Raw genomic sequence first — 25,263 nt, forward strand, 5'->3', positions numbered from 1 at the left:
TTCTTGGAAACCGAACGGCTTTGTCCTTATTAACAAAACTCTCTGAGGCTCAGCCCGGGAGAAAAACAAATCAGCAACAAGAACCCTGCATCACAACGCTACGCTCATGGTGTGCTCGCGGCCGTTTCGTAAGCTTCACATATACCAAGTTTTGTATTAAGTGACGTGAATAGGCTACGAGATAAATGACGCGTCCAAACCTGATAATCATGACATGTGTGTCATGTAAAACATGACTACATTCTACGCTTATAGTGCACTCACGGCCATTTCGCTAGCTTCACATATACCAAATTTGGTATTCTTGCATCTTACTAGATACACGAGTGCGCGTAACATTTCTACTAGTGTTTACTGTGAACTACATCCATCAACCTCGTAACGTTGCGCTGGTTTTAAATTGACATAATATCATTCCTCATTCGCGTTTAGCATCGCCGCCATGGTGGTCTAGGGGCTAAGGTACTCGGCTGCTGACCCATAGGTCGCGGGATCGAATCCCGGCTACGGTGGCTGCATTTTCGATGGAGGCGAAAATGTTGTAGGCCCGTGTACTCAGATTTGGGTGCATTTTAAAAAAACCCCAGGTGGTCGAAATTGCCGGAGCCCTCCACTACGGCGTCTCTCATACTCATATGGTGGTTTTGGGACGTTAAACTCCACATATCAAATCAATCAATCATTCGTGTATCACATATCATTGATTCTCACTATACATACGACCTGCCTTTTTTAACATCACTAGAGGTTTTTGAAGGGAGTCACTTTTTGTACGCGTCTTAGCGGCAGTTTTCAAATTAGAAAAAATGTAGGAATGCTGCGTGATACAAAAAGGTGGTCAAACTTCTGTGAGACTGCGTACCGCCAGCGATAGAAGGTGTGTATATATATATATATATAGCGCGTCGTTATAATACGGCGAGAGAAAGGTGCTTGGTATGACTGTCTAAGGCAACGGCTATGGAGCGAGGAGTCTGTGGTTTGAATCCCCGGTAGGGGGCTTCGGATTTTTTTCTTCATGGTTTTCGCGCCTTTTTATGTGTACATACGCATACATATCCGCGACGTGATAACAAGGGCGCCGGCAAAAGTCCGCCGAGTTTCTCAATATAATTGGTGTCGTGATAAAGTGGTGGACTAGATGGTCTGCTGTTCTGTTCTACAAGCCACACGCAGCTCATTTTCACCTCTTTTCACTCTACACGGAGCCACTTGTACAGCGCAAAGCAACAGCGTTCGAGTCGGGTGTGAAAAATAAAGCAGTTGCCGTAAAACAGACATCTAACGAAATTAGATATGCGCAAAAATATTCACGACAATATTACAGGATCTGAGGGGAAAAAGCATGTCCTATGCTACTGGCTTACACTGACCCGGTGGATTGGCCAAGAATCAAGGTAGCTAAGCTGTCGACGAATCAGCGAAAGTAATAAACATGAGGGGCCATTTTTATGTTTGTAACGCACCTAATAATAATAATAATAATAATAATAATATATTATCAATAATGTTATTACAACCCAAATCCATGATATGATTATGAGGGAGGCCGTTGTGCAGGACTCCAGAAATTTCGACTGTCTGGTGTTCTATAACGTGCATTGACATCACACAATACACGTCCTTCTAGCAGCTGACTAGTATCGAAATGCTACCGCATTGACCGTAAGCGAACCCGCGCCCTTCAGGTCGCTTCACTTCAGTTTGTTCACACTTGAAGAAACCTCACGCTTTGCCTTTTCTTACTTTTCGACTCTGATGTAAGTATTTCTCTTGTAAGTTTTCACGCTTGTACACGGCGTATTCAGCTTAGTTTCCCGAATTATTCGCTGTCCTCTGTAGTGGCAAGTTCCTGAAACGAGTAAAAGATAATTGTCACATATTAGTAAATTATGCTATATGAGCGAGTTCTGCGATGAGTATTCTGCGCCTGTCAGACACCAGAAGACTAGTTTAATTTTGTTACACTTATGTTACAAGATATTTCGAGGCAGTCAGAACTGATATATGGGGAGACGCTTTATTAGGCGCCATCTTTTGGCGGTGGCTACAGCACGCTATCGCAACTGAATGGGAAACAGGCACAATTTTTATACCTCGCAAAAATATGCTCATCAAAGACGACTGTCTATTTTATGGATCAGACACCAATTCAAAGAATCGCGTTACTTTGATGGTACCAGTTCCGTTGCAATAAGTACGGTAGCTTCCTAGAATGTATATTTTAGGGGCGAAGCTCCTTATGGCCAAACAACTCCACGTTCTTCCGGTGGCGTAGCCAGCACAGCATATCCACAGCAGGCAGGCAGGCAGGCAGGCAGGCAGAAAAATAGATAGATAGATAGATAGATAGATAGATAGATAGATAGATAGATAGATAGATAGATAGATAGATAGATAGATAGATAGATAGATAGATAGATAGATAGATAGATAGATAGATAGATAGATAGATAGATAGATAGATAGATAGATAGATAGATAGATAGATAGATAGATAGATAGATAGATAGATAGATAGATAGATAGATAGATAGATAGATAGATAGATAGATAGATAGATAGATAGATAGATAGATAGATAGATAGATGCTAAATATGCCTGCTGTGCGCAAGGGATGCTTCGCATTTAAACCTAAGACGTGGTTTCTGACTTGAAGTCATCTTAGGCCATTGCATTAGGAGCTTTTTTGTCTTTTTCTTTTAGTTATTTGTCTATTATTCACTCATAGCTGGGTGCCGTCGCCCTAGCCAACAAATGGCATGAGGCGCTCATATCCTCACGTACTTAGTTCTCTCTTAGTTTCGGCAATTTAATTTTCTCTTCGTTTCGGCGATTTGCAGCATTTTACGCATCATTTTATGCAGCAGAAAAATTTAACCTACAAGCGAGAATTTTATACTAAACATACCCTCATGTCCAAGTATGCCAACATTTCTCACACAAACTTCTCCTGTCGCGATAAAAAGTCAGCACGACCTCATTAAAAAGCAAATCCTGAACACACGTCAAAACTCTATTTTCCGACCCATGTTTATCGCAAGAGATTCCTTGTTCACCTGTTTCCTACATTTCAACACTGTGGTACGCACCGTCAAGATGTCGGCTCCAATCTTACTAGTGCGAAGATGGCTCCTAGTGGTTCTCATTGCACGTTTTCGCAGTCTTCTAATGCGAAACAAACACTGAGCAGCTAGATTAAGTGATCCCATTTGTTGATACTTGCAACACACAAAAACGGGTTTAACCAGACTTTAACATCTTAAAACTGTATGTTGGCATATCTCCAAGGTGCCTGGTTTTCATGAGGCACAGACAAGACTGCCTTGCTTGTATTTCAAGTGTAAATTCTCTAAGTCTCGACAACAACAGAGTGAATTGAGATGATAATCATTGTCTGATTCTGAGTCTGTATTTCAAACATGCATACAAAAAATACATGGATGATACATGGCATGATGTTAACACATGTTTCTCGCTGTGGGACGTGTAGCTTCTTCAAGGTCTTTGGAATCGACAGCAGAAAATTAGCAGCGAAGGTATTCAGCACCGTCACCGGCAATGCCACTGGCGAAGGAAAAGATACAGCCAGAGAGTCAACGTTTGTCTCAGAACCAGGTGAGAGAAACGTCTTGTAAGCGTATACATACCAGTGTCATCGGCTTCACAGTAGAAGAAGACAAACCTTTTAGAGGAAAGCAATGAAAAAACTTTTTTGTTGCATAAGATTGTGGAAGGCGATGGCGGTTGGTGGGCCGGGAGTTCTTCCATCTTGACGGTTGCCTCTGCCCACCCCGTGAACCAGACCTGCTCTATAAGTATACCTACTGCACATTGGCATAATCCTGTTTACTCAAAAGATGGCTCTCATATTTAAAATGCAACTCAAACGACCTCAGAATCAAGCATTTATTTTTTGCGGAAATGTTCCAAGTTACTTCTTCCAATAAAAATGAAAACCGCTGAAGTACGCTTTATAGTAAAAAAAATGTGTGCTCAGGCCCACTATTTCATTGATGCATGGCTCAATTTGTTTACCACCGCATCGTGCGGAGCTCAAAGAGCGATGAAAGAGACCCGGTGTTTTCCTACACTTTTCACTCGACGCCTTACAGATTTCATCAAATGGGAAAACGAACTTTCAGGAACACGAATCATACTAAAAATTATATGATGGCACACAAGACTGCGAGACGAGGTACATGAGATGCGAAGGCATAACGTGAGAGAGAGAGAGAGAAAGAGAACAACTTTATTGTGGTCCAGTGCAGACGCTGAAGTTGCCACGCGTCACCCGGCTACTCCCACGTGGGGGTCGTCAGGTCCTGACAGCCCTGTCGCGGGCACACTGGACGGCCAGGATTAGGTCCTGAAGTTCTGGGCTGTGCAGAAGCGCATCCCACTCGGGTTTGCTATAAGTTGGTCCAAGCGACCCGCACTCCCAGAGCATGTGTGCTAATGTATTGGTCTGCCCGCAAGCGGCGCAGGCGGCATCGGGGAATTTGTGAGGGTAAATTGTCTTTAGGTATGCTAACGACGGGTAAGAATGCGTTTGAAGTAAGCGCAATGAGATGGCGTGTGCTCTATTCAGTTTTGAATGTGGCATTGGGAATGCCCGTCTCACCATGTAGTAATAACGTGATCATGCCATCACAGATCTCCAAGATTTTGACATCATCATGACATATGGCATTATCAAAGGCGGAGCGATACCGAATGAAGAGCTTAATGAAGGTGGAAGGGAAGTGTCACTGTATAGCTGACTGAGGAGAAAAAAAGAAGATTATTGCTTTTTTCGTCGAGTTATCTTAGGCCAATCATTCAGTGACACTGTAAATTTTCTATTCTTTCCTTGCGTGTTCATTTCATGCTATTTTCGGTAACGCTGACCTTTTTCTGGTTACTCAACCGAATTTAAGTCTTGCTGCGGTTACTTCATTATATTTCCTGAGCCGACTAATTACGATTTGTAGCTTTCAGCTTCTTTTTCTTATTCATATAATCCTCTTACTTATATTCTTAATATTCATTTCTCTTATTCATATTCTTATTCATATTTACATAGCGCGGCTAGAAATTGCTACAAGTGTATGTCCATTTATGTCCGTACAACAGTATTCTCTCACAACCACATATCGTAGAAATTTCACACAGATTCCATATAAGTGGCTTTCGCCTTAGCTCTATATACTCTTTCCTTAACATTTCGGTTTTTCCTGCAGGTATACTGTGTTATAGTATCCACTTTATGTGCACTCATTACTGTAGATGAACAAGTTCAGCTTGAGTGTCCCCACTTTGCATCGTCATGGCAGGCTCGCTCCCATCAAAATGAGTTCTAATTTTCTCAGTGTTACCATGACCGTCTTTTTTCAAGCTTTTGTTGTCATTACTATACAGACAGCAATGAACGAAAGTGTGCGTATTTAACAGTTATCTAAACGCAGCAAAAGAATCTAAGAGTCTCATAATCTCTAAGGATGACATACCAAATGTTTTGAGCGATACCTCGAGACCTCATTTCAGGCAAATGACTTTTTTATTCCTTGCATTCTCAACTACATATATATATATATATATATATATATATATATATATATATATATATATATATATATATATATATATATATATATATATATATATATATATATATAAGCATGGTGGTTTGATGGTTGAGTGGCCGTAGCGTTGCATATAGTCAAGTAGATCCTTCGTGAGTGGTCACAACGTGGTTTATTTCGACGTTTCGGCCTAGAGTCTGGCCTTCATCAGGATTCAAGGTACAGTTTGTTGGGGCTCAGCTTCATACAATCTCAAATCAGAGGGAAAGAGGGAAAAAGACAGAAAAAAAAAGAAAAAGAGAGCAAAAGAATTTGAGGTGGACTCCGCCCGGGCGCCTCCTTCCACTCTTCCTTCCACTTCTCCCTCCATCTCTCTCCCTTTTCTCCTTTTCACCTTTCTGATGTCAGCGGTCTGTGTATGCTTCCTTTCACTAACGCATTCTTCCCGACCACACAGCGCCTCCTGGCTCTGGCGGTTCGGTGTGGGGCAAAAAGATCTTTTTTTAAGAAGTTTAACCCTTTAACTACTCAGCGCCCCGTAGAAAGAGGGGTGCCGCGTATTGCGGCAGAGGCTGGTAAGTGGGCACAATGCGAATTCCTTGCCCGCTTCTGGATTACGCGTGCAGTAGGGGCCTCCCCACTGTGCACAGGGTTGCTGTTGGGTATGTCATGCTTGGCACAATTGATTGGGTGGTAAAGTAAAAACAGAAAACAGACGACAGCTGTACTTGGGAAGAGTAGTTCCACTTGGAATTGTTTTGAGTTATCCAGTGCCCTTCGCAGCTGCAGTGACGCAAACTTAGTTACTATTTTCATTATTGCCGTTATTGTTTTCTAATGCTTTAATTGCTGCAAGTGTACCAGGATTCTCATTTATTCCTCTATCGAGGTTGTTAAATCGGTGGATAAGGTATCATTCTCGCTGTTCACGTTCTCGATCTGATTTAGATCCCGTCTCTAAGAGCGTTACTGATAGTTTGTCGAATGCATGGTCGGGAAGATTAAGATGTTTTGGTAGGGGTAGATTTGGGGCTGATCTTGCATGGGCTCTGTGATTATTGAAGTGCATCCTAAATGGTGTTTCTGTTTGTCCGATGTACTGCATACTACACACGTTGTATTCGAGTAGGTATACCACATTAGAGGATTCGCATGTTAGGTTTCCTCGTATGTTAATTGAAAACTTGGATCGTGTGCTGGTTGCTTTGTGCGTTTCTCGCTTTGCCTTACACACAAGACATCGTGACTTTAGACAAGGTCGGCACGAATTATCGGGGGGTGAAGTATTGATTTGAAAGTGGACAAGTGTGTTTATGAGGTTGCGTGTTCGTTGGAAAACGATGCCTGGAGCGGATGGGAATGCGCATTTCATACGTTCAGTTTGTATATATATATATATATATATATATATATATATATATATATATATATAAATGATCAAGGTTTCTTCCGGCTACCGTAAAAAAAGTTATAAACTTCGAGAACAGTGCAGTATAGGAAACAAAACAATAAAATATTTATTTAATCCTAACAGTTTCGGCTGGTGGACCAGCCTTCTTCGGAGGATGTAAGCGAAATGATACAAGTTCCCGTAGCAGAGGGTCACCCCACAGTTTAAAGACCCTCCAAAAAAAAAAGAGACAAACGGGCGAACGAGGTAGCAGCAGACAACAAGAAGCAGAAGGAGAGGAACTAGAAAGGAGCGACGGAGAGCCGCCGTCGCTCCTTTCTATTTCCTCTCCTTCTTCTGCTTCTTGTTGTATATATATATATATATATATATATATATATATATATATATATATATATATATATATATATATATATATATATATATATATATATATATATATATATATATACATACATATAACCCGTGAAAGCCTACTTTGACATCGTTTGAGACCGTTATTAATGTCACTAGGAAATACTGGCGCTGTTCCGATCTTATTGGGGATTCAACCTAGCCATTTGACTATACTTGTTCGAGCTGAACAACAAAATCAACAGACAAAAAAGAAACGTACACACACAGGTGTTCTACTCGTATAAGCATGACTAACCAACAAGTACACAATGCTTCCCTCGTTTAGTCATTTAGTTCAACCAACTTCGAAAGAATAAATTGCAGCACGTACCCTTTTTCCGGATCCCATCACAAAATGCAGAGCAGCCAGTCTGAAAGTTCTTGAATATTACAATTGCTACTTTTTGGACATCAAGGTTGTACGTACCGGCTTTTCAGGCGACGGGAGTTCTACAGCCAGGAAAACTGAGCCTTCGAGGTGAATACGCCTACTTTTGCTCCAACTTTATGTTTCTCATATACACCAACAAGGCACTCGAATGTTCGGGAGAGACTACTTACGAACATGGCACTAGATTTCCATGCACATTATTCTCTGCTGTTCTTAAAAAGAACCATGCAGTAGCCTGAAAGGCACGTGGGAAGTTACACTTGGTTTTCAAATTTTACTTCCTTGAATAGCCTTTGCTGGTGAGCATTCTAAGTTACCAATGTTGGTTGAGTCATGAAAAGCTCCCAAATACAACTGCGCCTAGTAGCATACGTTCATGTAAAATGTTTCTTTTCAGTGTGCCAGCTCCTTTTAAGTTACAAGAGGCTGGATTTTGAAATAAAAAATTGAAAATGGTAATAGCTAGCTATCGTTTCCACATTTCTCACAGCTCTTAGATTAAGTTCCGTGTGCTGTCTAAACAGATTCCTTCAAACAAGTGCATTTCAAATGGGCATAAACTTACTTAGGAATATTATAACGCCCTGCATCAACTAGGCTAGGGTCATTGCACATGAGCGAATCGCCAGAGTTGTACCGGACAATCTTCAGGCAAAAGCAATTTAAGCTCTAATAATCTCGCATTCACTGCGTCAGGAAGATACAAAATAGGGTGTTGAATCAGTATTTTCGGCATTCTTGAATTCTTTTTCATGCCTCTTTCATTATATGAGGCACTCGAGTAAGGAACAGTGGTCATTGAACACTGGTGTTCAATGGCCACTGAACACCAGTGTTATTGAACACTGGTGTTCAATATCTCTACATGCAAACAGCGCTCATGTTGAGTTAAGCACATTGGTTGCATGACAGTTCACAGTTGCATGGCATTTTGGAGCTCGGTGTCACCATAAAGTTTTTTGGTTGTGTCTGTCGTTTGAGTAGGTCACGCACGTATTTGCTTGAAATCATGGACATATAATGAAAGAGTCGTTGCACGTATATTTGCGACGTTGGAGACCTAACCGTTGTTTTGCTTGACTACTTAAGGTGCCTAAAAGGTGCTTTTTAATGCATGAAAACACTGCCTCCAGTGATGCGCCTTGAAGCTTTTACAGACATTGCAAAAAGCAGTTAGCATGTTGTGTGAAAAAAAAATTTTTGTACGTTGTCATCAGAATGCATCAATTGCGCATAAGTGTATTTCGTGAGCATTATGGAACGCAGGCTTAGCGGGACGCCGACAGATTTTTAAGGCTTCGAAAGATGCGCCTGAACAAAACGAAACAAGACATAGTTTACTTACCATTCCTACAAGCCCCAAAAATATACTTCGCAGGAGCACTCCAGTGACCTGTGGACTTTACAGGAGGGGCGTAATCTGAAGATCCTGAAGGCAGTGATGTTATGAATGTTGTGACGCTTGTCGCATATAACCATTCAACAGGGTCAAACTTTTCAAGCAGTATTTAACAAAGCTACAACCTTCGGATTTCAACAAGAGGACATAGTGACTGACTGTCTGGGTATGTTATTTGAACAGGCCAAAATTATCATCTGATCATTCTTTACCTAAATAATATTTCTCGTATGTGGCGGACGTCACATATTTCTCAAATGTGGCGGACGTCTTTCGACTTACCTGATGACAATGTCAGTTTCTAATAAAAAAAGAAAACCGTAAGGTATCATTAATTTTGATTAAGTGCAAGTTTGTTATGATGATAATTAGTGCTCCACCCAGGCATCAGAGTGTTGTTTTGCTCAAATCACTAGGTCTCATGCTTGTCTGAAGCTTTGCGTTGATTACTAGATTGCGTTCCTTTTAACCTTGCATACGTACAGCATTTATAGACATTAGGCATCACGAAAGAGCAGATGTGCTTTAAGTTTACTTTATTTGTATATATTTTAGATAGCAGAATTTTCGTGCTCATCAAACATTCACACAATGACCTGACAGTCTTTTATGCTTTTATGAAGGAATGGCAAGGTATTTTAATCTACAGTGCCCATCACAACATGCGTACATCTAATTAAAAGTGACTTTGCTACCCCCAGATTACAACAGCCCCGTGCTCCCTCATTTTAGTATCATGTCACCAACATTGCTACGATATTTTAGGTTAAAGCGTAATTCAAATACTCAGAAATAGAATTGACAACCAACTCTTCATAGCGTGAAGCCAGAACAAAATTCATACAGAATTCATTTATAGAAAAAAAAAGCTTCTTAGTGGATGAAAATATCATAATAAGTCGGGTGTCGAATCCGGGACTAACATCTGTCGGAGGTGCTCGCTTTAAGAATTCAGTTAACAAGGAATCTGGGAATACGCAGTGTGAAGGCAAATTGATCTAAAAATGCAAGAATGTGGACACAAAATATTGCAAATTATAGAAAGTTATTAGAAGGGAAACTGATATCGTTACCCGTTCGTAGCCCGGTGCTACAAGGAAGTCAATAGGGAGGCCTCAGAGAGAGAGCCGCTTAGTGGCAGGAAAATATGTGCAAGTCTCGACGAGGAACACTTTTTCTGCAACTGTGATGTTGCCCTATAGGAGCTCTCCAATGGCTGATCACCGAAATCAATTTGGTCAGACTCTGTGTTCAGCCCATACCGCAAGCATTTTTACTTTTTTGGAGACAAATTATGATTATAGCTGTAAAATTTTACGCAATTAAGCAGCAATTGTTCAACTACCTACACGTTCTGTTCAACGGTCAAATTTCGTCTCTAATACGACGCCCGTTCGTATGTCAGCACTTGGTTGAGCCCACTCGAATAGACATTAAAAGCAGCACCGAAGTACACACATTTCTTACTTTCAGCATTATATCTATTTGTTTGCTTTATTTGTGAGTTAGGAAGGTAATTAATTTCAATTCCTTCAAAGATTTGGCTTCGAGAACAGGTTTATGTAGCTGGCGTAAAAATTTATCATGAAAACTCACCCGGGGCTCCATCTGCTGTATAGTGCGTGATTTTGACATCGATTATAGCTGTAAATGTAAATCAATATTATTTCTAAATAACTTTTTTACAGAAATCATTGCCGAGATAATGAATTCCTAATCTTATTTGCATTACTTGAGGAAAGGCGTCAAAATACCTCCTCCTTAGGTTTTCTGCCTTAAAGATGCCTTGCAGCATCTTTTAAAATGGAAATAGAATGAAATCACTAAAAGGGCATGTTGCCACCTGAATTTACCACCGCACAAATTTCTATAACTCGTCTATTACGTGCAATTACAAAAATTTGTCGCGAACATCAATTATCGCTTCTCTAGCCCCGTCGAAAGCGCTGAAAGTTAAGTAGTGAGGGAAGGTACGGAGAAAAAACATGACACGCGTGCCTTGTGATCTTGAGCTCTTCAAGTGACTTTTCATTGAGATTGAGCACGAACTCGTGAACTAGTCGCGGTCTCCCGTGGTGGCCCCAGTAATGACCGAGCACACCATGCTCAAATCAGCCAATGGCTGATACAGTGGTTGTGACGACAGTTTTTTTTTTAGTTTGCAGCGTCATTTTTCGAGCTAATGGGGCTCTGCAAATTAATAAAACCTTTAAAAATTTGCTTACAGATACACAAAAATAGTGCTACCATCGAGCAAATTTATGAATCCAGTGATGTTATAAACGTTATAACGCCCAAAGTGAACGACGCACAGCAATCAAGAAGATCCGAAGATCCGAAGGTGGGTAGTCCTCGTGAGCCTCTGCCTCGAGCACCCTCGTTCTCTTCTTCCTCACGCGCGTTGGCTGTTTCGTGGCGTACCGTGCGCATGCAGGGCCAGCTCATGCATTGCGGCTAGCTTCGTCCTTCGTAGTCGTGCCGTTAGCGTTTCTCTTGGTTCCCGACGTCCGCGTTGCGCGAAGCAATGGTAATTTCCTGTGGCATTATCCCCCTCTCAAGAGGCATCGCCCCGATGCTTTTGATGATGATGTATGCAGCGTTTCTGTCCCGGAAGGTTTGCAAGAGTGAAGTACCGCAAGCAAGTGGGGTGGCTAGTCTTCGTATCGGTCATAGTTACGATTTCATGCGCACGCTGTGTACACGTTCGGTGGGGTTGCGTTGTTTGCAATGCCCGTGTCCTATAGGCTTCACTTCATAAACGAGGTCACTGAGTCATTGTACTACCTCGTAAAGACCAAAATATCGACAAATGAGTTTTTCAGACAGGCCTCGTCGTCGTACTGGGGTCCATATCCACCCTTGTCACCAACTTCATAACATGTTTCACGTCTTCTTCGGTTGTAGCGGTCGGCATCGATTCGTTGTTGGTGACATCTTCGGTACCTTGCTAATTGGCAGGCCTCTTCCGCTCTCTTTATATAGTCATCGAGATCAGAAGGGTAGTCATCTTGGTCTATAGGTAACATAGCGTCCAGTGTTGTGGTAACTACACGACTGTAACTAGTTGAAACGGGGTAATCTTGGTAATCTTGTACGGCGGTGTTATAGGCGAAGGTGACGTATGGTAAAATTTCGTCCCACTTTTTGTGTTCGACATCCACATACATAGATATCATGTCAGCTAGAGTTCTGTTAAGGCGTTCAGTCAGGCCGTTGCTTTGAGGGTGATATGCGGCGGTTTTCCTGTGAACAGTGTGGGTCATGTTCAGCAGGTATTCTATGAGTTCTGCTGTAAAAGCCCGTCCGCGATCGGTGATTACAACAGTCGGAGTGCCATGCCATAGCACTATACTCTGTACAAAGAATTTCGCGACCTCAGCTGCTGTTCCTCGATGCAAGGAGTCTGTTTCCGCGTATCTAGTTAAATAATCAGTCGCTACAATGATCCACTTCTTGCCGAGTAAAGATGTCGGGAATGGTCCAAGGAGGTCCATTCCAACTTCTTGGAAAGGTGCTTTCGGTGGGTCTATTGGGTGCAGAAGGCCCGCTGGCTTAGCACGAGGCGTTTTCCGTCTTGGGCACTCGCGGCATGTTTAACATAGCGCAGTACTGAAGACAATAGCTTGGGCCAATAATAATGCAGATTGATTCGTGGAGGCGTTCGAGTGACCTCCAAATGTCCAGACGTAGGCTCATCGTAGCACGCTTGTAATCTTTCTTGCCGCATAGTTGCAGGAACGGCAAGCAAGAATTTTTCACGGTTCGGCTCAAAGTTTCTCTTGTAGAGGACATTTCTTCGGGAGCAGAACGATGCGAGGCTTCGAGAAAATATACGAGGTACTTGTACGTCCGCTCCTTCCAGGTGTTTGAGGAGTGGGAGCAATGCTTCGTCCACGTGTTGAAATTCGGCTATCTGAGAAGTCTCGACAACACCTTTGAATGGAAAGTCCTCTTCTTCTAATAGTGCTGTGTCTGCAGGTGCCCCTGACAAACAGTCGGCATCGGTATGCTTCCTGCCAGATCGGTATACCACAGTTTTGTCAAATTCTTGGAGTCTGAGGCTCCACCTTCCCATAATCGTCCGGATGGGTCCTTGATGTTGGTGAGCCAGCAAAACGCATGGTGATCGCTGACTGCCTTGAATGGTCTACCATACAAGTAAAGCTGAAACTTACTGATGGCCCAGACGACGGCAAGGCATTCTTTCTCTGTTGCCGAATAACTGGTCTCCGTTTTTGTTAGAGTCCGGCTGGCGTATGCTATCACCTTTTCTTCGCCATTTTTCTACTGTATTAGGATGCATCCAAGGCCGATGTTACTGGCGTCTGTGTGTATTTCCCTGTGAGCTGTTTCATCGAAATGAGAAAGGATTGGGGGCTCTTGCAACCGTTTTTTTAATTCGTTGAAAGCGCTTTGTTGCTCGGTTTCCCACTGGAAAAGTACATCTTATCTTGTAAGTTTCGTCAAGAGTTCTGCAATCTGCAAAAAATTTCTGACAAATCGTCTTAGTAAGCACACAGACCTAAAAAACTTCATACTGACTTTTTGTCTGCTGGCACCAGGAACCTTGCAACGGCGTCTGTCTTTTCAGAATCAGGGCGAACACTGTGGGCGCTGACAACGTGCCCAAGGAATCTAAGCTCTTCGAAACCGAATTGGCACTTCTCTGGCTTGATGGTTAAATCTGCCGAACGGACTGCTTCTAACACTGTTCGTAGGCGCTTGATATGCTCCTCTAATGTAGCGGCGAAGATGACCACGTCATCAAGGTACACTAAGCAACACTGCCACTTCAATCCGGTAAGTACAGTGTCCATCATGCGTTGGAACGTTGCCGGCGCACAACAGAGACCAAAAGAGAGAGCCTTGAATTCATAGAGTCCGTCCGGGGTAACAAAAGCAGTCTTCTCGCGATCTCTTTCATCAAGTTTGATCTGCCAGTATTCACTTTTCAGATCTAGTGATGAGAATAACTTGGCACACCGAAGTCTGTCTAATGTGTCGTCAATACGCGGGAGGAGATATACATCCGGTTTAGTCACAGCATTTATTTCCGGTAGTCGACGCAAAACCTTAGCGTGTTATCCTTCTCCTAGACAAGTACTACAGGAGATGCCCACGGACTGCTAGAAGGTTGAATAACATCATCTTCAAGCATCTCCTGTACTTGATTCTTGATAAATTTTCGTTTCTTTTGGTGAAACACGGTATGGGTGCTGGCGTACCAGCATGGTTGTCTTGTCTGTTACCATCCTGTGTTTTGTAATGCTCGTGCGTCGTACCTTTCAACTATTGGAGAAACAGCTGCCTAATTCCCGTACAAGGTCGTATAGCTGTTCACGTTGGATCACTGAAAGGTTAGGATTTAGAGATATTACGTTGAAGACATCAGATGTTGGTTTCATATCCGTTGACATTGTTTCAAGGCTGCATATTTCTGTGGCTTCACAAACCTCATAAAGAAAGGCTATGGTTGTCCCCTTTCCGATGTCCTGGAATTCGTTCCCGTAATTGGTCAGGAGGATGTCTGGGTACCCGTTTCGTAGCTGGATAATCCCTCGTGTCAAACAAACACCTCTTTTCAGGAAAACATCCATGTTGCTGTCTGCCACACCTTCGTAGTCTCCAAACGTATCATTTCTGACAAGAACCATTACATTGCTCTGCGACGGTACAGTCACATCATCATCGACGATGCGCAGTGGAGTGGTGTATCGCTCGTCTGCTCGAGCAACCTTTATAGCTTGTTCTGTCGAGAATGATACGCTGGACCTCTGCAAATTAATAATGGCACAATTTGCTTGCAGAAAATACATTCCGAGTATAACTTCTCCCAAACATACGGGTAGGGCAACAAAGTCACCACCGTAAGTGAAACCTCGTATCTCAACTTTTGCGGCACATCTGCCGAGAGGTGTAATATGGTGACCGCCTGCCGTACGTACTTGAGGTCCACTACATTCGGTCACAACTTTCCTGAGGCACTTCGCTAAATCGTAGCTTATCACAGAGTAATCCACACCGGTATCGATTAAAGCCATGAGCTCTAGCCCGTCAATTACCAATGGCAAGCCTGAAGTTATATTCTCATTACTGCACTTCTTTACCTGGAGACAGTCGTCGTCATCGTCACGCTGGTGTCACAGTGGAAGATCTTCATATTTTGAATCACCAGTGGCCTCACCTCCACAGGTCGCCCACTTCAGTTTCCCGGTTTGCACTAGGCGAACGATGCCTGGGTACGTTTGGAAAAGAACATGGGATTGGTGAGCGCTGACGTAGAGGGGGTGGGGACCGCGGTTGATGACGACGATGCAGGTCGAAGCTCTGACGTGAGCAGAGGTATTCCTCGATGTCGGACGGCCCTTCGCCGTTTCGTGGACACGGTGCGTTAACCGCAAATCCTCGAAAACCAGCTTGATGGTATTGGCAAAACCGGTACAGATGGCCAGCTTCTCCACAGTGGAAGCACAGGGGCCTACGTTCCGCATCTCGCCATACATTTCTTTTCCAAGGTCTTGTCTTTGTCGAAAAAGGTGCGCGGCGAGTTGCCTCTACAATATGGCGCGGGCTACATGTTTTCGGTGCGCAAGTACCTGGTGTCTCGACAGGCGCACAGTGGACAGCAGGCCGCCTGAGCACCTCAGAATAAGTTACCACGCATCGTGTCGGTGGTGCATCACTCTGCGGCTCCCGTATGGCCTGCCGAATTTCTTCTTGGACAACATCCGCAATAGACCATTCCGGTGAAGCGGGTGGCTGCAGCTTGCGTAGTTCCTCCCCGACAACTGACCGGACGAGGTGCGGCAGAGTGTCAAGACTATCGACAACGTCTGCCGAGGAGACTACTGCTGATGAACAGGCTATGTCACGATTGTATTGCCGGGATCTCTGCTGCAGCGTCGTTTCTATTGTTGTTGCTTCCGACCGAAACTTAGCAACAGTGTGTGGCGGATTGCGAACGAGTCCCGCGAGCAGCTCTTGTTTTACCCCATGAACGACTTGACGCACCTTCTTGTCTTCAGTCATGTTGGGATCAGCTCGCTTGAACAGGCGGGACATGTCATCTATGTACATAACTACAGTCTCGTTTGTGCGTTGGTTCCGTGCACGAAGAGCTGCTGCTGCCTTTTCCCGGCGATAATTGTTGCCAAACGTACACAGTAGCTGCCGCCGGAACTCTTACCAGGACGTCAGAAATGCGTCGTGGTTTTCGTACCACACTCGCGCTGCATCTTCCGAAGAGACGTATACGTTGCGCAACTTGCCTGCTTCAATCCATTGGTTTACGTTCGCCACACTTTTTAAATGATCCAGCCAGTCTTCGGTGTCCTCGAACGGGTCCCCATAGAACGCCTTCGGTATGACGGGTTGGCTGACAATGAGCTTTGATGGTGCAACTAGGCTAGCCATGGTGGTGGCATTTCTTGTCTCCGTCGCCGATGCCCTTAGCACAGGGCGAAGTGGTCCGAATTCTGGTGAATCCCCTTGAATACGGCGACTGGTTCATTTGTGTACCGGCGTAAGCTCTGCGGCTCGCGGATGGTCGGGGCTTGGGCTTCGTTCTTTCGTGGGGTTTGGAATCATCCACCCAGCACATCCACCAGAAAATGTACCAAATGTAGCAGCCTCACAACATGGATGTTCTATTTACACGGTTTATTAAGGGCTAACTTGTGTCCAAAGTGAACGACGCACAGCAATCAAGAAGATCTGAAGGTGGGTAGTCCTCGTGAGCCTCTGCCTCGAGCACCCTCGTTCTCTTCTTCTTCACGCGCGTTGGCTGTTTGGTGGCGTACCGTGCGCATGCAGGGCCGGCTCATGCATTGCGGCTGGCTTCGTCGCTCGTAGTCGTGCCGTTAGCGTTTCACTTGGTTCCCGACGTCCGCATTGCGTGGAGCAGTGACAATTTGCTGTGGCAGTATACCATTGCAAATCGTCACTATCACAATCATTGTTTAACCTTTCCGGTGAAGTTGATTTTGTACAATCATCTCTATCACTGTCGAGAACTGCCCTTGACAACATGCGCACGACTGTTCAAAGCCAACGATAAAGCTTCTCGAGACACAGCTATGTATCCAGTGGTTTTGCACGCTATGCAGGTTCTGCACCGTTTGTCGTAAATTATTCGCGTTTATATAAACCTGTGATTATTTTGTGCATAATTTGTGCGTGGGAAACGCGGGGATTGTTTTCCTCTGCTTGCCATTCTTCGCGTGACCTTCCAATTTGTTGCTAACGTGTTCATTGCTTCGTCTTTGCGGAAAAGCTGGGGCTTTTTTTGAATAAAATAGCCAGAAAACGCCGCCAATCGGTAGTCGAGGCTCTCGAACAGGTGATCCAAATAATATAGCACAGCACGTGGCTTGAAGTGTATAATAAATAGCCAAAGTTCCCTAAAATCAATTTTTCCTCTCTCGAGAAATGATGCGACATACTAAAAAATTATTGCATCACTGGCCAGTATCACGCCGTTGGCTGATTTGAGCAGGGCGCGCTCGGGAGTTACTGGGGCCTTCACGGGAGGCAGCGACCTGTCCGTGCGTGCTCGTGCGATCGCACTGAAAAGTCACACGTTCAAACAAAACAAGAAAACAAGTGTACTCATGTTAAAGACGTACGCATCAGAAAGTTTCTCCCCTGTATTGCTTCCAGCGCTTTCGCCGAGACCAGGGAAGAAAGAAATCATTTGCCATGTGTGACCTATCATCGTAACTCCGACCGTTTTGTACCAATTTTAGACATTTTCATGATGGTGAATTCATGAGGGAATAAGCTTCTTTACTGAATCTATTCTACGGCTACTGAGACAAGTGTGGCAGGGCTCCTTTATTGTCAAAGCAAAAACGCCATAACTTCCTGCCTATCTTCTCAACGTTCATGTTTTATGGCGCATAATATAAGCAAGCATTTAACTCTGCACGATAGAACTATGAACAAAAACAGGAATAGCGAATGCTTCGGAATGAAAACACGATGTGAAGAATTAAAGCACCTTTCGAAACTGGGTTCAAGAAAATTCCAAGTTACTTTGGTCCGAAAATCTAGGTCTGTCTTTTTTGTCGTTACTTCCACAACTCAGCTGCAAAATGTCGAAATGGTTGTAGTAAGGAATATTATTTGGTATTTATGCACCTTTCTTAAACACTCAGAACTAGCGGCTTTTAACATCAGAGCTGTTCAACCGGCCGTAAGAGCTTTGGAGTCCGCAGAAAATCACAGGTGGACCCGTGCCACAAGAATAGTCCTACTACCGAGTACAGCAGTTGCCAGCGTTAAACGAAAACTCTGCTCGGTGAAGTGGAGCACTTATAACACGGGAATGAGAGAGAGAGAGAAAGAGAGAGAGAGAGAGAGAGGAAGAAAAAACGAGACAGAAAAAAAGAAAGAGAGAAAGAGATAGAGACAAAAGCGTGCGCACGGGCAGAGCAGTGAGGGTGGCCGCCCCCTTCTCCTGTTCACGCTAGAGGGTGGGTGAAAAAGTCAGCACTGTACTTTGACATAATAACAAGGGGGGGCGCTGTGACGAACTTTCACACCCCCTCTCAAGAGGAACCCTGCCACGCCTATGGATGGAGAGAGAAAGCTAAAGCAAGAGTCAGACAACAAAACCAGAGATAAAGGCTGAAAGAGAAGGAAACAGGTAAACAAAGAACAAGAGAAAGAAATACAGTTGCACATAGCTGAGAAAAAAAGTGACAAGAAAAAAAGAAAGAACATAGCGGAGGAGAGAAAGAAGAGTAAATAGAGAAATAAGTCAAAATAAAGAAACTGAGAAAAAGAAAAAAGTGAGAGAGAAAAACAGAAGATAAGAGGAAACAAAAGAAAAGAGGAAGATACAGATAAATAGAACAAGAAATAGAAACCAACATATTAAAAACGGATATAAGAAACGAATAGAAAAAAAACAAATAGGAGAAAGAAAGGAAAAAATAAAATTGAGGGAACGCTACCTAGCAACGCTTTTCCTTCAGACTTGCCACCTTTAGTTTCTGACCCACACCAGTTCATAACATCAAATACTTACCTCGGCCCACGGCGACAATAAAAGAAGGAGAATTATGAATCTCTTTTATACCGTGAGGCATTTCTCCTGAAAGGCCCTATAGAAAAATTACCTGCATTATAGCGCCCTTGAAGATCAACTAGCCTGCACTGGCAGCTGACTGGCACCTAGATAGCCCTGGCTGTTGCTACTTTCTTATGTTTTGCTAATATCTTCCTTTCTTTCTTTCTCAACATCGAGCGTTAATCACAGGCGCTCCACTGATGTTGACCAAGGCTTAAGGAGCACATGACGGCAACAACACCTGGCACGCAGCAGTGTTAGGGGGCAGACGCGACGCGTATACAGAACCAATGGTGCTCACAATGAGGCATGCCAGGTGTCACGGTAATCCAGTCTACCTTAAAATGTGGCCGAAATGAGTGTAGGGCCGATGACCAGCGCTTGCTCGAGAAGAAACATCGATGGCGTCGCGCATTCGACGACAGTCAGCACAGTTACCAACCCGGAATCTTGAAAACATTTTTGCGAGTGTAAAGAATAATTTGTCGAGCGGAATATATTTCGTGTGGTTTACACCATAAGCCAAAATTTGTGTTACAGCAAGTAGACTGGTTAGACAGGTGATTTCAATGAAAAAAAATGTACTGGTACGAATATGACGCCAGTAAACGGCACGTGGCCAGTCAAATCCACAAGCCCCATATTTCACTGGTCAAGCCCACGTGCTTCGGCCAAAAATAGAAAGCTTGCATCAAGACTGCACCAGGCATCCCTCATATTTTAAGATATTTAGCGCAATCTCACACATCACACAAGCGCTCACACATCCATTCCTGCTTACTATTTGCAAATTTCCACGAATTATTGGTGGCGTGCTATGTGATACATGATGCCACCTGCAAGATGGCGCCCAGACAAGAAAATTGCGAGGCTGGGTGACTTCCCGCGAAAATGTTATCAGATTCGCACACTACGAAAGCGCTTGTACTTATGATTTTTTAGTATAGCACGAAAACAAATGGCAGATCCCACGTACAGTGGGAATCGACGATATGCGAAGCAAAAATGAGAAATGTTAATATGCCACTTTAAAATGAGCACTACGTTACATGGTGGAGGTAAATGATACCATACATGACTTCCATGTCATGATTACTATATTTGAATGTGTCGTTTACCTTCTTCACCTATTCACGTCACGTGATACCAAATTTAGTATATGTGGAGCTAACAAAACGCCCACGAGCACGCTATGAGCGTAGTATGCTGTCATGTGCTTATATGACACGCGTGTCAGGATTATCATGTTTGCACCAGTCATGCATTTCGTCATCCTTTGAGGTCACGTAACACCAAATTTGGTATATTTGGAGCTAGCAAAACGGCCACGAGCACATCATGAAGGACCCAATATACTCCAATGTAACGTTGACGTGCGCGCACGTTGGACACAGTGACGCTACGTTAGCAAAATGCGAGCACTCTATAGTCTGACGCCAGGCGCGATGGCAACCGGCGTGAAATGCGACATGCTGTACTTCGCGCCCATACCATGAAGTAACATTACTCTATGCCGATGCGTTACCCAGACAACACTGCGTCTCCCTCTTTTCGTGTCGGAGGGATGCCAGACGTGCTGAAACGCGCATGCGTCAAAGCAACGCAGCGTGGCGCGCGCCTGTGAGTATATGGTAGGACAGGCACCTGGCGTGGCAACTCCGGCGTGACGCGACGAAATAAACACCGGCGAGCACGGGCACCGCGTCATGTCGAAATGTATTGGTGACTTGACTGTGGCATTCAGTCATGTTCTGAAATAACACAGTTTGACATCGAACTGGAAAGATTACGAGCTATACGAAGGCGTGCTGAACGACGATATAGACGCACAAGATCAATTTACGATCTGAAGGAAGCAAGACAGCTCCAGAAAAAGATTTGACGACGCATTTACAAGCTGGAGAGCGAACGCTGGCAAGCATTCTGCGAATCTCTAGACCCTCATAAACCGCTGTCATATATCTGGAGAGCAGTTCGGGGTCTTCCCTCCTCTCCGCAACAACGGCACCCTTTTAAAACTTTGGCGCTCCATCATGGAAAAACAGAACTCGAGGTGGCTGAAAAATTTTGCACGAGAGTTGCCGGGAATATTATGAACGAGAGCATCCACGCCGTGATCGCTCCTGAGACGCGATTACCAGAAATGGACATTCCATTCACCATAGAAGAACTGGAAGGTGCGTTAGTCGCTTCTAAACGCATGTCATTGTCAGGTCCTGATTGTATTACTTATAGTGCGTTGGGACAGCTTGGACAAAAAGCCAGAAAAGAACTTTTAACATGTTTCAACAACTCCTGGCTCAACGGCAGTGTTCCCCGAGAATGGAAAATAAGTCGATTAATACCACTTTTGAAATCGGAAAAATCACCATTGGACTTGACAGCGTATCGCCCTATAGCCCTCGCAAGCTGCCTCGGAAAAGTGATGGAAAGAATGCTTGTATTTCGTCTCAAGTGGTACTTGGAACGATACACCAAATACCCTTCTTGCATGGCAGGCTTTCGTCGGGGCCGCTACTCCATCGACTGTGTCCTTGACTTATCGACATTTGTTCAACAAGAAAAATTCGCAAGCGCATATCAGTGGCACTCTTTCTTGACGTGAAGGGTGCATGTGATAATGTAGCTCACGATGCCATCCTCACTTCTCTCGCAGCAATGGGCATTGGTGGACCAATGTTTCAATGGATAAAAGATTATATAACTGACAGGGGTTTCTTTGTGCAAACATATGAGGGTACAACTGCTGAACATTACACCTACTGCGGAGTACCTCAGTGAGGTGTTTTAAGCCCCACATTGTTCAATGTTGCCCTCATTGGTCTGGTGAAGGTTCTGCCAAAGTCGGTGTGCCTATCCATATACGCCGATGATATTTCCCTCTGGAGTGCTGCAGTTACTCGCCCTCAGGTGCGTGCACGAATACAGCGGGCAGCAACCCTCAAAACAGCCTACCTTCAGAAACAAGGATTAACTATATCAACTGTGAAGTGCGCGTTGATGGCGTTTACACGCAAACCAATGACGCCATATTCTGTTCACATCAATGGGCAGAGTGTCAAATATGCACGGACGCATCGTTTCCTGGGCATAATAATCGACAGAAGTCTTTCGTGGAGCCAGCATTGTGCGTACTTGAAGAAGAGACTGCTATCTATTTTGCATATAATGAAATTCATGTGCGGGAAAGCATGGGAAACTTCTGTGGCCTCCATGCTACAGCTGTACAGGGCCCTATTTCTGGGTCTATTGCGATACAGCTTGCCGGTACTAACACTTTCAAATCCAATATTCATTCATTGGAGAGTTTGCAGGGTCAGGCACTGCGTATCTGCCTAGGACTGCCCCGATGTGTTTCTACTTATGCCACAATCATGCTTGCCAAAGACCATCCGGTCAGGACATATAGAGTTGTGGATTGCCTCAGAGCGCACATTCGACATGCTAGCCGTGTCCCCGACCACCACTTGGCCTTTCTACCCTCCGGAAGACCACGTGCTACGTTTTCAGGCGTCATACCCAAGCACCTAAACAGCATTCCATCAGGATATACACCAGCTGCGAGAATGGCATGTCCTTTGTGGTGCCTCTACCAGCCGCAAGTACGTCTAGAAATTCCGAGAATCAAAAAGAAAAGCAATCACTCCAGAGTAGCATTGAAGCAAGCAACACTGCTATTATTACATGAGTTGTACTTAGACCGAACGCAGATATACACTGATGAGTCCGTCTCGTCCAGCAGCTCATCAGGTGCCGCTGTGATTCCGGCTGCAGCAACGACAATCAAGTTTAAGTTGTCGCATATGACTACATCTACGGCATCAGAGCTTGCTGCTATAAGGGCTGCTTTACAATATCTCGTTCAAGAACGTCCAGGAAAATGGGTCATATTCTGTGATTCGAAGGCAGCGCTTCAGAGTTTGGAGTCTGCCATGCATAGGAGGAGTCATGAACAATTGGTACAAGAAATAAGACATTGCCATCATGAAGTTCTAGCACGAGGGAATGATATTATATATCAATGGCTGCCTGGACATATCGGTATTGCCGGAAATCAATTAGACGATGATACAGCCCGCTCAGCCCATGAACAAATCTGTGTAGTCCCGATTCCTCTATCAAGGAATGATGCAGCAAGACAACTTTACCTGCTGGCTCGAGATCTCACACGCACGTTCTGGTCGTCTACCAGCTTCCAAGGGTGTTAATTTTATGAACTGGATCCTTCGCTCAAGCTAAAGCTACCATCACAACTTTCCCGCTCCGATGCGACACTGTTATGCCGCCTTTGGTTGGGTGTTGCATTTACAAAGGTGTACTCCTTTCGCATTGGTATGGCAGACACTCCTACATGCGACTACTGCGGAGCTGAAGAGACCATCGAACACGTCCTGTGCAGCTGCGCTTGCTACGACACACAGCGATGCCAGTTCCGGATGGTTTTGAATCAACTTGACCCCAGACCATTTTGTGTGCAGAAGGTACTAGGACCTTGGGCATCTGCCTCAGTTGCGCAGAAAGCGACTAAAGCACTGCTACTTTACTTAAAGTCAACAAACCTGAGCAACCGCCTGTAGACTGTGTGTACTCCCCGAGTGTGCTCGTGATGTGTGTACGTTCTCATCTCTCTGCAACCTCTTTTCTCCCCTTCATCTCTTCCCCAGTGCAGGGTAGCAAACCGGATGTGCATCTGGTTAACCTGCCTGCCTTTCTTTGCATCTTTACCTCTCTCTCTTTCTCTCTCGCTAGTCATGTTCTCACATGACACGCATCTCATGACTATTATGTTTGCACCAGTCACATATCTTCGTCATCCATTGGCGTCACGTAATTCCAAATTTGGCATATGTGAAGCTAGCGAAATGGCCGCGAGCACATTATCAGTGTGGCATGTAGTCATGTTGTTACATGGCACGCATGTCGTGATTATCATGTTTGAATGTTTCATTTACCTATGTCATTCATTCGCATCACGTAATACCGAGTTTGGTACATGTCAAGCTAGCATAACGGCTGCGAGCGCTTTATGAGCGTAGCATGTATTCATGTAGTTACAAGCCACATATCTCATGTTTATCGTGTTTACACCAGTATCATACCTTCGTCATCCATTCACGTCCCTTAATACCAAATTTGGCATAAGTGAAGCTAGCGATACGGCTGCCAGCGCATCATGAGTGTGGCATGTAGTGATGTTGTTACATGACGCGCATATCATGATTATCATGTTTGCATCAGTCCCATACTTTCATCATCTATTCACGTACCGTAATACCAAATTTGGTATATGTGACTCTAGCGAAACAGCCACGAGCGCATCATCTCCTTGGCATGTAGTCATGTTGTTACATGACATGCATATCATAATTTTCATGTTAGGGTCTGTCGCTTGTATTCGCCATGCTAATATGTCATACCATACCAGTTTTGCAACATGCCATGTGAACGAAACCACCGCAAAAGCTGCAGGACCATGAAATGTAAATCATGAAATTCATGACATGCATGTCATGATTGTCATGTTATGACTAATCAAACGTGTTCTCCATACAGTCATGTTATGCCATACCAAGTTTGGTATTATTACCATTATTGAAATGGCCAGGAGTGCTAAAAGTCGTAGGCGGCTAGATAGATAGATAGATAGATAGATAGATAGATAGATAGATAGATAGATAGATAGATAGATAGATAGATAGATAGATAGATAGATAGATAGATAGATAGATAGATAGATAGATAGATAGATAGATAGATAGATAGATAGATAGATAGATAGATAGATAGATAGATAGATAGATAGATAGATAGATTCACTCAAACTCGTCGAAGCTCGCTAAGAAATGCTTCGCATTTAAAATGGGCAGATCCCACGTACAGCGGGAATCGATGATATGTGAAGCACGAACGAGGAATGTTTATATGTCACTTTAACGTCAGCACAACGTTAGGAGGCGGAGGTAAACTATGCCATACATGACTTCCATGCCATGTTTGCCATATTTGGACGTGTCATTTACCGTCGCCAT

The 25,263-nt window shown here is 44.0% G+C and overlaps 1 protein-coding gene across 2 annotated transcripts in view; it reads right to left on the reverse strand.

Annotated features, from left to right (window-relative positions):
• Positions 1-25,263, reverse strand: part of LOC142803361 (uncharacterized) — a 123,208-nt gene that overhangs the window by 53,434 nt on the left and 44,511 nt on the right. For both annotated transcript variants that reach the window (XM_075888479.1, XM_075888478.1), the window contains exons 5-7: positions 10,759-10,806; positions 9,109-9,192; positions 1,747-1,852 (exon numbers count right to left, since the gene is read on the reverse strand). In XM_075888479.1, coding sequence (XP_075744594.1) covers positions 1,747-1,852; positions 9,109-9,192; positions 10,759-10,806 — 238 coding nt within the window. The remainder of the gene's footprint in view (positions 1-1,746; positions 1,853-9,108; positions 9,193-10,758; positions 10,807-25,263) is intronic.

The sequence above is a fragment of the Rhipicephalus microplus genome, chromosome 3, assembly GCF_043290135.1.
Source record: "Rhipicephalus microplus isolate Deutch F79 chromosome 3, USDA_Rmic, whole genome shotgun sequence".
NCBI classification, from domain to species: Eukaryota; Metazoa; Arthropoda; class Arachnida; order Ixodida; family Ixodidae; genus Rhipicephalus; species Rhipicephalus microplus.